The 15,447-nt window shown below is 50.3% G+C and overlaps 1 protein-coding gene across 3 annotated transcripts in view; it reads right to left on the bottom strand.

Moving 5' to 3' along the window:
• ZNF423 (zinc finger protein 423) overlaps window positions 1-13,990 on the bottom strand; it is a 209,807-nt gene extending 195,817 nt beyond the window's left edge. The window contains exon 1 of one of the 3 annotated variants that reach the window (XM_084533601.1): window positions 12,726-13,990. In XM_084533601.1, coding sequence (XP_084389727.1) covers window positions 12,726-12,765 — 40 coding nt within the window. In that variant the 5' untranslated portion in view covers window positions 12,766-13,990. Of the gene's footprint in view, window positions 1-4,943; window positions 5,219-12,725 lie in introns of those variants that run through there. The other 2 variants (XM_084533602.1, XM_084533603.1) reach the window with 2 other exon arrangements.
• Window positions 13,991-15,447: the final 1,457 nt, after the last annotated feature.

Here is a 15,447-nt window from a genome sequence, read left to right as displayed (position 1 = left end):
TGTCTCTATAAGGGACATTGTAAAGTAAGCATCACTTTCTAGTTTTTCCATGTGAATTCTACTCTATAAAACTAACTTTCTAGAACAGGGAAGATGAAACAACCAAAAAGCAAACCCAAATATTATGGCCTGAACCATAATACCAGTGTTTCATTTCACTTTTACCTATCCAGGACCTCAGCATCCAATACATTCACTTTCATCTCCAAGGGTCACTGCTATACCCTCTTTGCACAGAACCAAGACGGGAAAAAAAAGAGGTATAGAAAAGTTGACACACACACACACGCTCACCAGTGGTTTGTGGCAGAGGTATGAAGAGAAGGTGGGAGGAAGCAGAGAAACCCAACTTAACTCTTGCTTGCCAGCCCATAGTATCTCACTGCTGTACAAGCTTTCCACTCCTTATTATCGATAGCTTGCTGGGGAGCAAACCTGGGTGCTTCTGTCACAAGCCACAACCCACTGTGCTACAGCCACATAGGCTCAGAACAAAAAGGCTGCACAAGACCAAAGTGATCAAAGGACTTTTTTCCCCCCCTGATCGCTCAAGCTAAGAATCAAACGCAAGTCAGAAAAATGCATGCTGAATATATCTACCTTTAGGCATGCGCTTAACTGTAAGTATATGAGTAATCCCAGCGGTTTCAGTTTTGGGGATTTTAATAGTTGTATGGTTTTCATAACTACAGGAAAAACCCTTTCCAACAAACTGCCAGTGCGACTCCCTGTTGTACTACACCACAATTACTGGAACATATTTGGTATTTCTCAAGAGGTTCAGATAATGAAGAATCCTCCAAATTTTCTATTAGCCCAAACTTAGGAATTCTGCATCAGGGAGTTAAGAGCAGAACAGACAATGTATGTTAGGTATTGCAAAAGAGAGGCAGAAATATTTATAAAATTTAAAGCTTTTTTCTTTTTAGTAAGGTTGTTCGAGAGCCCAGACTGCAGCCCAACCAATGCTATTGCACAAGCACGCTGAGTTATATAAAGAGCTTTACTTTTACTCCTTTATCTGAGACATTTGAACATTTCTTCATATTTTTCAAACCACAATGTTTTCCCACATCTAAACAAGACTAAAAACAAATAGGAAAACAGACAAAAATCCTATTTTATTCTTTGATGTGTCATCAGACTAACACTGAATCACGAGCTTCTACCAAAAAAACAGATCAGTATTTACAGTTGCAAAGAATTTTATTTTTTGAAAAATGCAAGGAAAGGTACAATGCCTAGGTTGCTTTGGGGGTTTTGTTTGTTTTCTTACTGGCAAACAGCCGGTTCTTGTATTTCTGATGACTACTTGTATTTCCTATGACTAAAAACAAGCAAACAAGAAAAAAAGAGCCCTTTCGCAGCAGGGAAAGCCACGTAAGTTTGCCATATCAGAAATATTCCCAATAAGAAAGCAAATGGTTGCAACCAGTGCTGTGCTAGTAGGGGCCACGCACACCAACAGCTCGGCTGGCCCAAGGACACTTGCTCTGGGCAGCAGCATTTGTCCTCGGCAAGATCATTGCTGCTTTGCAATTCCAGAAACGCTCGTGAGCCTGTACACTAGGTTACTGGGCACAGCAGTATTTGGGTCAGCCATAGTCAAAATGCTCAGAGGAGCACAGTTGTAAATCAGCAACAAGAACTGCAACTCACCACCGTAAAACCACCCATTTGGTCTCATACGTGCAACGGCAGCACAGCCTATGGTGAGAGCTGCACACAGATAATAAATCTCCCTTCTTCTTGAGAGGCATAATCTAATTTATTAGTGGCATTATCTTCACTCAGTTGGGGTGGAGAAGAGGATGGCTCCTCAGCCAGGTCTCCTCGTGCGGGGCAGCTGCCAGGAGCCAAGAGCCCCCAGACAAGCTCCAGCCTGCGGGGCCTCCCCTGCTCCCCCAGACCTGCCCCCCCATAAACCTGGGGCCCACAGGCAGGAGCAGAAAGCAGTGGTGGCAGCACAGCACAGCAGATCAGTGCTGCCACCAGCACGCTGCGAGGCCTGCACTGCTGCCAGCAGCGCGCTGCCCGGCCTACACCGCCTTTCTCTCACAGCGGTTACGACACAAAGAGTGAAACGGTGCCACAGCCGGCACCACCACGTGCTAAGGTGGTGCCGACATGGAGCAGTCCCTCCAAACCCACCAGGATTTGTCCCCACGCTCCCCCCAGGCCTGGCTCAGCACAGGCCGAGCGGCAGCAGGCATTCCAGGCAGGGCTCTCCTGAGGAGGGGGCGTTGGAGGGTACTTTCTTGATATGACAACAGCAGTTTAAAAAACAACCTTCACATGAAAACAAACCCGTTGGGGCGTGCTAATGCAAGAGAATCGAGTCAAGCCCGGCAGCAGACAGCAAGGCAGACGGGGGAGCAGATGCAGGCTGCCTAATAAAAGCCCACCGCTCCCCAGCGGGCAGGGACTGCCCTCCTGCCAGCCCACTGGGGCTTCCCAGCACTTTCAGAGCACCCCAGAAGGATGGCCCCGTGTGTTTCCTCCTCCCCGTCGGGGCCCACCAAGAGCAGCCATGGCCAGGGTCCTGCTGGTCCCTCCTGGCCCACCCAGGCCCCTCTCCCAACAGCCCTGCAGCTGTTTTCTGTACCACGAGGAGCAAAACCACCAGAGGCTGAGGAGAAAAACCTCAGTCAGAGGGCTTCCAGCTGGGTAAGGAGGCCAACCTGAAGCCCTCCCCACAAAGCAAAGCTTCCCAAGGAGATGCAGGAAGGGAAGCAAGGATGCTGAAGGGACTCCACCAACAACCTTTTCACAGTCTACAGATACGAGGAAGGCTGGGCTTCATTTTTTTTCCAGACAGAAAGCTTGCAGCAGACCCTGCTCCCGCAGGCAGCAGCTCTGACACAACCCATGCACAGCCCCCTTGGGCACCCCCCAGGGCTTTCCGACCTCCACCTTTAAGTCCCACTCCAAATTTACTCACATTAAGATGAAGAAAAACAGCAGCTTTCTTTTGAGCATTTATTGAGGACAAAAAAAATAGCAACTAAAATAAACCAAAACAGAGCTTTAAAGCAAGTCTCATGTATCTGTTATTAAGCAGGAAAGAAAAAAGCTTTAAATCAAGGGGACCACATCAATGGACTCCACACACAAGTATTAGGTGAGACTCAGTACCAGATCTGAAGGCAAGGATTCAGTTTTGTTTTAAAGAGGCTCAGAATACATTGTACCACACTCCCGACTGATGTTCAGAATCCAACTGAAAGTACTTATTTATCTTTAAGAAAATCCTTTCAAGGCAACAACTTTCTGACCCAGACTTGGCTACTACACTCTACATAAACATCAGTGCCAGAAACACACCATTTTTGCCAAACAAATCTAGAGGAAAAGAGATGCCATTCACACACAGACCTCCTTCTCTACTTCTTCATCCCAGGATTTTCAGTACTCTGCCACATCCCACATGCCCTCTGGGGGAACAGTCTGGTCAGTAAAAGCAAAGAAATTACGAAGGGCAAGGCATGCCATTTTCCTAGAAATAAAGGAGACCACGAGCAAATCGGCTGGCTAAGACATCTCCACAGAATTCAGCAATAAATAATATACAAGCTTGGCATTACTGTGCATGTAGCTCAGTATCTCTTCACTCATCTGAGTAGTCTCAGAAAACAAGATAAATCTGAACAAGAGCTTGAATAAGTAAATTAAAGCAAAGCTGCATTTGCCTATCAAGCAGTTAGCCAGAAGGCTGCTGCTTTTTTCAGGGCAGGCAGGCTGGCGCACCAGAAAAGCTTCCTTGCATCTTGCAGCCAGGTTAGTTGGCCTTAAAAAAAAAGAGGAAAAAAAAAGAAGCTACTATCTAATCCTTCAGACCTTCTCCTTCACATACTGTTTGTAGACATTTCACATAATGCTTGTAAACACACATTATGTTATATTTGTGTGCTTTTATGTAAGCTATCTTGAAAACCTCCTTTACCTACTCTTCCCTCTCAAACCCCGAGCAATCAGACATTCTCACAATCCAAGCTCAGACGCTGCCATGATCATAAAATAATTGAAACTCCCAGAACTAATGACTGATCACAGTTGTTCTCATATTTCTCTTCAATAAACAAAGAGCAGCCATAAACCACAACTATACTCCTCTAAAGAGAAAAGTACTGGTACTGTCTATTAAGAGCCAAAAATATAATTTGTTTAGGTGTTTTACATTTCTAGTGTTTTCTTTTCCACTTATACTTAATTATACTATTTTCCATAGAGCGAGATTTACTTTTCAGATTCATTTGTCCTCTCAGTCTTAAACTAAGAGTTAAAAAAAAATAAGGACACAGCTAAGGGTAAGTTAGCACCTGTGCCAATACTTTGCATCTAATCATCAGACACCTTCCATACTCAAGTGCCAGCAACAGATTTCCTGGTTTGTTTGGTTGTGGGTTTTTTTGTTTGTTTGGTTGGTTGTTTTTCTATTTTATTTCCATCTTTCTCCACTTAACACTTCTGCCTCCCCAAGTATTAAGCTCACCCTTCCACTGTGTGCTTTCTCCACCTCCTTTAGCTTTTCAAGTTTTAGGGACAGGAGGTTGAAAGGATGAAGAAGGATGGTCAGTTTTGCTCAGGCATGGCTTGCCCCTCTTTGGGTTAATAGCTGATAAATACGGGCCGAGTCTCTAGGGTTTCCCACAGTGCCATCAGAGAGCTCCCAGAGCACCGGTGCATCCCCTGCACCTCAAACACACCCAGGGCTCTGCTGGAAACTCCATCGGCAGCAGCCCCAGAGAGCTGGCAGAAGCAGCAGGTGATAAGCTCTGCAGTGTTGGGTGCCAAGTGACTACTCCCCCCAGATCTTTTCTCTGCTTTCTCCCTCAATTGTGACTCAAAACCAGAGAATAAAATCCCATCCCTTTTGAGATCGGTGAAAAACACTGCCACCAACAAAAATAGGACAGAGGCTTCATCCCATAGCTGATAAATACCTAGACTTGCTCATGGACCTCCAACATCAGCAGGAATCTCAGCACCTGCAGCTCTCCAGTAGATCTAGAAGACTTGGGCTTGCATTGCTGGTTTACATCTAAACACTCAAACCACATCCAACATCAAGGGGCAAACTTCCCCTTATCCTAAAAACTGGAGCAGCATGTCCTAGATACTCCCCTAGTGAAGGGCTCTGGCTCTGCAGGGCACCAACCACCCTCTTTTCAAAGGGCACAGCAGATCTTTGTTACCAGCACCTTGATTAACACTCAGTTGCCCACCACGTGAGACAAGTCCCAGCAATCACCACGCGAAGGGCTTGGCTACCTTCCCTCCACGGCAACGCAGAAAAACCTCACCCCAGCCAGGTGAGGATCATCAAGAAATACTCAGAGCTTCTAAATTAAGCACCAGCCCTGCTGGAAGTTGCCTGGGGTATCCCTCCCACCCCTGAATTATCTGTAGGCAAATCCTCTGTAAAGCCAGTAACAGCTTCTGTGAGTCCAATCAACTGAGTGGTTAAACTTGTGCATTCAGCAGGCAACCAAGGGAGGGATGTATTTTAATGGTAGATGTGGAAACAAAGGAATTTTGATTAGCCTTGGGACTGGAGGGGGTAAAAATACTGTTTTAGGATTTTCCCAGGATATGCATATTAAGAACTTGTCTTTTTGCCCTCTGTGTAATTTTTTAATATTTGGAAAGCAGAATTAGGCCACATTTGACCAAACCTCCAGAGCCTTGTAGGAGCCAGCAGAGACTGGAGCACAGCGACTTGCTAACTCTTGTGCTTTTACCCATAATGGGGTTTCGCTGGTGAGCAGCGAGGTTTTTGTAGAGCTATCGAAGGCTTAAAAAAACTGCTTCTCTACAAGCAGGGACCTTACCTCCGCTTTGCTTTAAAACACGTGCATGTTGTTTGCTTTCTCTAATACGAGCTGGAAATAACTTCTGCATCAAGCAACTCCAACTGCTACGCTTCTGAAACAGCCCTCCTTATCAGCGCCAGGCCCAAGGAGAACGCGGCCATCGGCGATGCTGTGCAGAGAGCCGAGACCAGCCCCACCAGAAATGCCCAGGAGAGCACGAGACCACGGCAGGGCTTGTCTCTCCCCAGCAGAGCCACGCAGGTCTCCGCCGTGGCCAACCCCACCACGACGCCGCTCCTCTGCCCCCACGGCGGTGTCGCAGCCGTACCTGCCCCTCCGCTGCGGTACCCATCAGTCCTTTACTGTTTGTTCAGCTCTTGAAAGTGCTGTAAAGCATTTGCCGTTCACCTGTCACACAGCACAAACTGATGCCTTTGAAATGAAAATCTAAAAGTAAACGTGTTAGTCGACGTCTGCGGCTGCAACAAGCACCAATGCCAGAGCGAGCCTCCAGGCAGGTAATTCACTGCAACGCTAGGCTGGCGAACAACACTATGTTTTATTTAATTAGGATGAACAGAAGAGATAAACCTCACAGCAGGGCGGGTAATGACAACATTTCAAAAATAATTCATGCCCAGGTAACAAAAGGGCAAATTTCAATTACATAAAAAGCTAAAAAAAGTTGACTTAATACATCCAAGGGGGAAAGTGAAAAAAAAAAAAATAATAATTGTACTGCATATGATTAACAAGTGGCATTTACAAGCTCTGCAAATTGGTCTTTCTGTTGCCTAATCTGCGGTCGGAAAGGAAAAGGTTTTAAGAAACGCAAACAATATAATGAAGCTGCTGATCGCACGACCTGGCTGGGCTCTGCGGCGCTGCCCAGCGCGAACCAACCACCCCACATCCCCGCTCCGCCGCCACCTGCCTGCTCCCCAGCTCCATCGGGTCCCTCTCCATGTTGGAGAAGACAAACCATGGCAAGGGGTTTGGGCTTGAGCCTTCTTTAGCTGCACATGTCACAAGAGACCATTCCCAGTGTCTCCCCAACCGTCTGCTCTCTAGAATAAAGTGACTCTGCTACACCACCCCAGTTCACTGGAGTAAATATATCCACATATATATCCATAGGTGTTGTCCAGGAGATGTAGTACTTTGAACTTTTATTACCTTACTTATCTAACAGAAGTAACCAGCATTCCTACATTTACTACCGGACAGCAGAAGACGTACAGGAATCTAGTTCTGGGTCTAAAAGTCCGCTGAGTGAACGTGGGCACTGCAGAAAGCTCCGAGCTGGCTCTCACTTGGCTACAAGACGCACCTGAATCCTCATAGCCCACGTACAGTAACGCATGCACAACACCAGACCATCCCCTCCAGCACCATTTGTCAGTGAGGATTTAGCAGAAGTCTGTAACAGGCTTTATGTTATTAGTATTTCATTACTCCGGTGCATTTAGCAGGATACAGCGGAACATAATAGCCATCCTTTTTCAGAGGCATTTAAGGAGAATACTGATGGAGTGATGAGGGGTTGGTGTAGGCACTTTTATAAGACAGTTCAATTACTGTGGGTAATTAATAATCTTTTAGGAGAATATTAAAATACAAGAAAAAAAAATACTATCTTTTGCAGATTGCAGGCTAACAAATGAGACCAAGAGATTACCTCAAACAAACAAACAAACAAAAAGAGCACAGTGTGTGTTGCATTTTCCAAATGTTGTCATGATTGAAAACGTTGATTCCCCAGATTGGGGGGGGGGGGAGGATAAAGATGAACAAGTTCAGTAAAAAATAACTGAATAAAATTAAGAGCACATTTATCAAAACTGAAATAAATATTAATTCTACAGCATGAGAAAGCATCGCCATTCACAGAGCCAGCAGGTGAGGGGGAGGATGTTTAAAATGTTTATTCTAACAACCGAGCAATGGGTGCCACCCCAAGCTCATAGCTTAGTGGCTTAGTTCATTCAGCCTGGCTGAAAGCACTTATCCAGGTTTAACATAAAAGTTAATTTGGCACCAAACAATAGATAAAACCAAGCCAAAGCCCCATCTATGATAAGACAATTTGTGTTTACGCAAGCTTAATGCATCTCCAAAACATCATTTTTATATCCAATTCAGAGGATGGCATGAACATCTGCTTTCACTTCAAGACATTAATTTTCAATTATTGAAGAAAAACAAAATAAATCCTGACAAATTACTGGTAACTGTGGAATCTTTTGTTACTCTATTAGTTTATAATAGTAATTTAGAAATCCTACAATTAACATCCTAACAAGAGCTCTCTGATTATTTTTTTTGCATGTGTCATCTGAAGCAATTCAGTAATGAATGATGTTCTGTAGCTTGCACTGATTTTACACGGATACTTTTGAAGAAAAAAAAAAAAACGACACGTTCTCTGAGAGTCACTGCTGCTGCTTGGTATTTGCTTTTCATCAATGGCATTAGAGGCAGCATCACTAAAAATGTGGGAATTCTATTTTCTCTCCGTTTGTATTTAAACCCTTCGCGTTGCCTTTTCCACCCTTTTCAATTTTTGGCCACATTTATTAGTTATGCTTGCCAGGACCAATGGGAACAGACCACAATTAAAAGGTGTTTGCACACAGGCATGAGTTTCAATCAGCAAAACCAGTTAAATACCACACAGATCCTGTCCAGGAAACCATACCGGAGGGAGAAAGAGGAAGGAAAATGGGACTTGTGGAGTTCAGGGGAGAACGCTGCTAGGCTTGTATCAAAATACACGCTCAAAAATTAAAAACTGCAGGCTAATCCCCAAAGGCAACGCTCGCTGTACTGCATGGATTCAAACGTTCTCATGGCACCAGCCCCACGACGAAACACCAACATCTCCAATTATTCCTAATCCCCCAAAAGCTACACTTGATAAAGAACAATCAAGAGTGTAATCTTATTTGATATGAGTTTTATCAATTTTAGCTGCTGCTTTCACTGTATCAATAAAATTCCACCAAAACTTGAATGAACTGTAAAATTAAAGGATAATCGCACAAGTCTCTTGTATTTGGCAATTATGATTATACTTGTCAAAATTTAATTTGTAGAATGTACTGTTCCAGTACCTGCAGGTTCTTCTCTATCAACTGGGAAAAAAAGAAAATTATATCTTTAAGACAAGTATGAAAGACATTGTTACTTCCACAGTCAACTCTGTAACTGAGCTCCGACATTGTATAATTGACTTTGCAAGCAGAACAACAGCAATATAACAAAGAAAATGTCAGTGTTTTCACAGCGCTAATCTATAGCACTAGGAGGGCCTCCTGCTGTCAGCCAGAGCTGACAATACAATAGCTTTCAAAGGGATATTACCATCACGCTTTTATTCTTGACATCAATCAAGACAAAGAGAATCCTTTTCACAAGACATTAAAAATCAAACCTTTGTATGAGCAGATAGGTAAAACAGCATTCCTTTAAAGAAGATCATTCATAGCAATCAACTAATTGGAACTCAGCAAATGGCTGAAGTATTTTTATTTACTTTGCAGATAACGAAGTAGTGAACAACCCCCTTTTTTTTTCCCCTTGACTGACACAAATGAGGCAGGTAGGGTGTGAATCAAAAGTTTCTATCAGCATTTTTGCCAACTGAAAGCGAAAAAATATGACAGCAATTCTGCAACTTCAAGTAGGATAACAAATCTAGACTTAATTAGTGCATTCTTTTGCAAAACAGTTTGATTACTGACTAGCACGTTTATGCACAAAACACCCGCGCAACCTGACAGCAATTTGCAGAACTGTCAAATTCAGCAAGCAACGTGCATCTGATGCTGGAAACCTTGTGCCACCACCAGCCCAGTCCCCACAAACTGCCTCCAAGCCATTCCTCGACTGCATGATGTGGGACCTGAAACCTACGGCTCCGCTACCAGACCTGCGTGTTTCGCAGCCGCGCTTCCGCAGGATTGCTTCCAGAGGCGGCGGGCTGCAAGGCACAGCTACAGCTCATCAACAGGCACCAGCAACACCTGCCCTGTGCCAGCCCCATGGCGAACGCGGCACACAGCCCTCCCCAGAGCTGGTGGCCCGCAGCAAACCTCTGAGGGTGCCCGCTTGGATGTGGCCGGGACCGCTCGTAGCAGGGCGCAGGGAACTGCTGGGATGTTCTCCGCTCCATGATGGTCTGGGGTGCAAACCTTGGGGCTTTAGCAGCACTAAGGAGCGTACAGCTCTCCTTGCAGAGCTCTGGCAAAGCCACCAGCAGATCGGACTATGGGCAACAGGGCAAAGGAAGGTCCTGCGTTGAGGAAAAGCACTTCGATGGGCCCAGCTATGATGTGAAGGACAGCTTCAGAACAGGCAAGTGCGTGACTCCAAAACCACTGCCACCACGTTGTCCCCGAATGGTTTATGCTGCCAGCCAACAAAGGCTCGGTCCCTCCTACTTCTCTTCTGCCCTGCCTGACCCACAGCAACCTTCTCGGAGCCAAGGAGAGCCCTGTCCCCAGCCATCAGCTCCATGGCTGAGTGCCTGGGGGCCTGCACAGCCAAACCGATGGTCAAACCAAAGCAGCAGTGTGTTGTGCTGCAAGTGATGAATCCGCACCAGGGGAAATTCCACGGCTACTGCTGGAGTTACAGCTGCAGTAATTACTGCAACTTTCTGCGAGGCTGAACCAGATGCCTCATCACACAGACCGTGGGGCCACAGGACCCGCAGGTTTGCTGCCATCCAGTTCTGGGTTACAATTGCTTAATTTTCAATTACGTGGATCTAAAGAGTTGTCAGCATTTGATACTTCCGTCAGAGTCGGTTGCTTCTTTAATGTCAAAGGCAGCATCACTCACAGTTAATGCGCAGGCAACTTGCCTTTTGCATGCAGAATCATCCCTTTCATCACAGGCACACACCGGCTCTATTTCAGTATGTAATCTTTCTGAATGAAAAAGGATGCGCAAATCTCACTAGTGGTTAATAAATACCAAGGTTACTATACAAAGTGAAATAAATATACAGAAAAGAGAAAACCGGCAAATTGTTTGAAGTCCTAAATGCTACACATATATCCACATAATTTATGCCTGTTTTCTTCTCAGTTGAATTGGGAAACCTGTGACCTCAGAGTGCCTTTATTTATTACATCTCAATTATTTCCATGGAAACGTGTACTGTGGCAATCTACTGGGTTGCCAGCTCCCTAGACCACAAAATGTATATGATGGACTTCTTAAAAGCAAAAGATACGTATGGGCATAAGAAAAGGAAGAAATTCTATATCCTGTATACATATATATGAGTTGCCTCCTATTATTGAAAATTTCACCCGCATTCAGCCCCTTCCTTAGATTCCCTATTAGTCAGCTCACGCTAAGACCTGTAATTTACAGCCAGTTTACACTGAAGCTGAAAACACGTTTTTTGTGCCTAGAGACTAGAAGAATATTTAGAATCTCTGAGAAACCGGGCTTCACCCAGCTCCCTGTTGCAAAGACATTCTAGATATTTCTGCATCGCATGGAAAACGTTTCTTGGCTGTGACTTGCCACTAAGTTACCTGCTTCAATTCCTAAAAACGCTCCTGTAAATAGTGACCTGCTCTATCTCAGAGTTAGGGATAAATTTTCGTTATACAGCATCAATAGCCTGGGAGAGAGATCGCTGCCTGAAAAGTAACGAGGTAGAAAACAAACGAATAAACGTAAATATCGGATACCGTTATGTAACGAGGTGCCAGCGTTTATTAACCGGGCTTACAGCGTGCGTACGGTCTCACTGACGTACGGCCGCGTCCCGAGCGTTAGGCGTGACACTGAGGCACAGACACCCCAGGCTGCAGGGGCCTGCGGGCTCGGGGCGATCCCGTGCCCAGGGAAGTCGTGACCCGAGGCCTGGGCGGCCGCTGGCAACCTGCGAGCCTTGAGCCTCCTCGTTTCCAGCCCCGTTATTTCAGCGCATCTCCTGGAAATCGCTCCGGCTCTGCCCTTTCTCCTTCCCTGCTGTGTGGGGGCCCCGCACCGCCAGGCCAGGCGGCTGCCGCTCGGCGCAGGGCTGAGGGCGACGCCGGGTCGGGGGCAGCGAGTTGAGCTTGCTGCGTGCCGGCCAAGGGCTGGCTTCACGGGAACTTCGCACACATCTGAAGCCTGCTTCCCCGCGACGTGCTACCCGCGGGTACCCGGTGAGCACAGAAAATGGCCCCGCACTGAGGGGTCTCGGCGCCAGCCCGGCGCTCGTTTGGTCCAGGCGCGACTTCTTCCATCACGAGCCGCTCCCGGGCTCTGCCTTCCAGGCGGGCACCGCGGCCCCTTTGTGCCTCCGCAACAAAGCCCCGAGGGCGGACAAAGCCGCGGGGCCCCGGAGCGGCCTCCCCGCAGCGCCCCGCGCCGGGCCCGGCCATTGTTCCCGCAGTCCCGGGCGGCTCCGCGGGGCTGCGGCCGCCGGGCTTCGCCCTTCGCCCCCCGCCCCCGCGCCGGGCACCGCCGCCAAACTTTTCCCTCGGCGGGCGGCGCCGCGGGGCTCCCGCTCCCGGTCCCCGTCCCCGTCCCCGTCCCCATCCCCGCCACCCCGCCCCCGGCCTCCCGCAGCCCCCCGCCCCCGCGGCGCTGCCTCCCCTCCCTGGCGGGGCCGGGGGCCGCCATTACGCGAGGGCGCCGCGGCCGCTGCCCCTCCGGGCGCCGCCCGGCCCGCCCCCGGCGCGGGGCGCGGAGCCCCCAAGATGGAGGCGGGCGGGCGGCGGCCCCCTCCCCGCCGCTCCCCTCCCGGCCGGCCGGGCCCCGGGGCGGGGGGGGATTCGCAATCCCCGCCAAGCCGGGCCCCGGCCCTGATTGGCCGCGCCGCGGAGGCTGGAGCGGCGGCGGCGGCGGCTGCCCGGGGCCGGGCGCGGTGCGGGGCGGTGCGGTGCGGGGCCGGGCGCTTACCTTTCACCGAGCGGGGCTTGGCTTGCTTCCTCCTGGACATGTCCGGGCGCCGCTGGCTCGTCCTCCCGGCCGCCGCGTCCTGCTCCGGCCCCTGCCTGCCCTGCCCTGGCCCTGCCTCGCGCCCCTCCAAACTTTCGCCGAGCTCCGCCGGGCGCGGCGGCGGCAGCGGGACCGCTCAGTGGGATCCCCCGCTCCTTTCGCCTGTTGCAATGCGGCAAGTTCAGCTGCTCTTTCCACCCCCTCGGGCACCTAGAGGTTCTCCCCCCGGGGGAAAAGAAAAAAAAAAAAAAAGAAAAAAAAAAATCACAGGCGCAACAGTTGCAATTTCTTTCTTTTTTTTTTTTTTTTCCTTTTTTTCCTTTCCTCCCCTTCGATGTGCAAATAATGCCGAGCCCCTCCGCGCCCCCACCCGCCTTTTTGTTCTCTTTAAAGTTTGCAGGCGCCCTGCGGCTCTCAGTCCGGCTCGCACTTTCAGAATAATACAAAAAAGCCGTGCGGGGCTGCGGAGGGGAGGGGGGGGGGGGGGAGGAGAGGGAGGGCGCGGGGAGAATCGGCGGCTAAAAATAAGCCCGGCGACGGCCCCGACAATGCGAGGCGCTCCGGGGGTGCGCCCCGGCGGCGATTTTCCTAAATCCTCCCCGCGGCCGCGCTCGGCTCCCCCCCTCGGCTGCCGGCCGTGCCCGCGGGCTGCGCTCCTCTCGCTCTCGCTCTCCCTCTCGCTCTCCCTCGCCGCGTCCTCTACTGGGGCCGCGCTGCCCGGCGCGGTGCCCGCCGAGGGGCTGGGGGGGCTCCCGGCCGCCGGCCGCGCTCGCCGCCGCCTTCCCCTGCGCGCACGCACTTGGCGGCCCGGGCCGGGCGCCGCTTGGCATGGAGGCCGGGCCCGCTAGCTGCCTCCATGGGTCATCCGCTGCGAGGCGGCACCGCTCCTGCCTTCATCGCCGCTGCCGCTGCTGCCCTGGGTTTTTATTTTCTTTAGCTCTCGCCAGCCTCCCTCTCTTTTCTTTGTCCTGGCTCCTTTTCCTCCTCCCGATCTTGCTGCTGGGGCTGCAGTGCAGACACACATAATAAAGCCAGGCTTGGCTGGAAATGTAGCTGAGTCCCAGCAGGAGGATGTGAGGAGTGGAGTCCCGGCGGGGGAGCGCTCTGATCCCGTAGGGAGCCCCGCGCAGCCTGCGCCGATCAGACGGAGAGAGAGCCAACAGCACCGAGCCATGGACGGCCCGGGAAATACAGCGGCCGCCCGCAAAACCAGGACCCGCCGCCAGCGCGGACCGGACTCGGCGCCGCCGCCGCCCGCGGAGCCGCGCGGGGCCGGGGCAGCTGCGGGAGCCGCGGGGCGGGGGGGGGGGCTCCGCCCGCGGCCGCTGCCGGGGCCGGGCCGGGCCGCGCCGGGCCAAGTTTGCCGGGGGAGCTGGAGGGCAGCCGGAGGGGCCCTGCCCACGCTCCGCGCCCGCGGAGGGGCCGCTGGGTGCCGGGGGGCCGCGGGGAAGGCGGCCGGCGGCGGGGCTGCGGGGCGGCGGGGCTGCGGCCGGGCTCCCCGGGAGGTGCCGCCCTGCCCCGGCTCTCGGCCCGCCGGGCGCTCAGCGCGGCCCCGGGGGGGGCAGCCCCGCGGCGCGGGGACAGCGGGCTGGGGGTGCCGGGGCTGCAGCCTGGCCCCCGTAGGCCTGGCGCTGGGAAAGCGTCTGCCAGGGGGCTGTGTGTGGGTTCGGGGCTCCCTTTGGCTCTGTTTTTCTTTTTTCTTTTTCCTTTTTTTTTTTTTTTTCGCCCCACACCGAAAGAAACCCAAATCATTCCGGAGTGGGCTTGTCGTGTGATCCAGCAGATTCAGAATGTAAGTGTGAAGACGTCTGTTAGCACAGCGTCAAATTTCGATGGATGTGCAGGGGTGACTTTCTACTTTCTTAAGGTCTGTCAGAAACTGTTGGGTTTATTGTTATAATCAAGGTCTCCAGTTCCTTCCTACAGCATCACTCCGCTTTACCATCACGGACTGGACGTACAGTAACGAATGTTTCCTGTAACACCACTCTAATTAAGATACACTTCCTCTACATCACTGCACTAAGCATCACCCAATTCTGGGGTCAGGAAGGCTAACCCAGGAGAAAGAAGGATTTTAAAAGAGCCTGTGGCCCCAGTTCTGACACCGATACAAAATGGGGATAAGTCTCGTCAGCAGAAACCCAGCATTACAAAAGCTGGTGTGGTACCCGTCTCTATAAAGACATAACCAGAGCTGACGGGGAAAAAAAATGTGATGATATTTGTATCCTGAAAAAAAAACAACAACCAGAATCGTTGGCAAATTTGGTCAACGTGACCCTGGATTCATATCCGTACAGCATCTGAGTTGGATCAGGAACTGAATTACTTCTGTTTCCTCGTCTTATTGGAGAGCGTTACTCCCCAGGCTATCAGATTGTTTCTGTTCTCTCACTGGCCCAATGAATATTTAATTATTCTTACAAAGCAGAACAGCTTCAGCAGGACAGATTCTCATCCAGAATGTGCCGGCAGTTGGGCACTCTCGGAGGAGTTCAGAGACCCACATTCAAATCCCTGTGCAATCAGGCAAAGAGGGGATTTCAACCTTAGTTGTACACGTTCCACTTGGCGAGTAATTCACAAGCCCCGTCACCGTCCTCAGTCCCTTTGCCATCCACAGCCCTGCCTCGAAATTCTCCATGCTTTTTTAAAAATATCAGTAAATGCCCCGATTAAA

The sequence above is a fragment of the Aythya ferina genome (genome assembly GCF_964211825.1).
Source record: "Aythya ferina genome assembly, chromosome: 12".
Lineage (NCBI taxonomy): Eukaryota > Metazoa > Chordata > Aves > Anseriformes > Anatidae > Aythya > Aythya ferina.
Note: the sequence above shows the minus strand (reverse complement) of the source record. Positions and strands in the feature narration are given on the sequence as shown.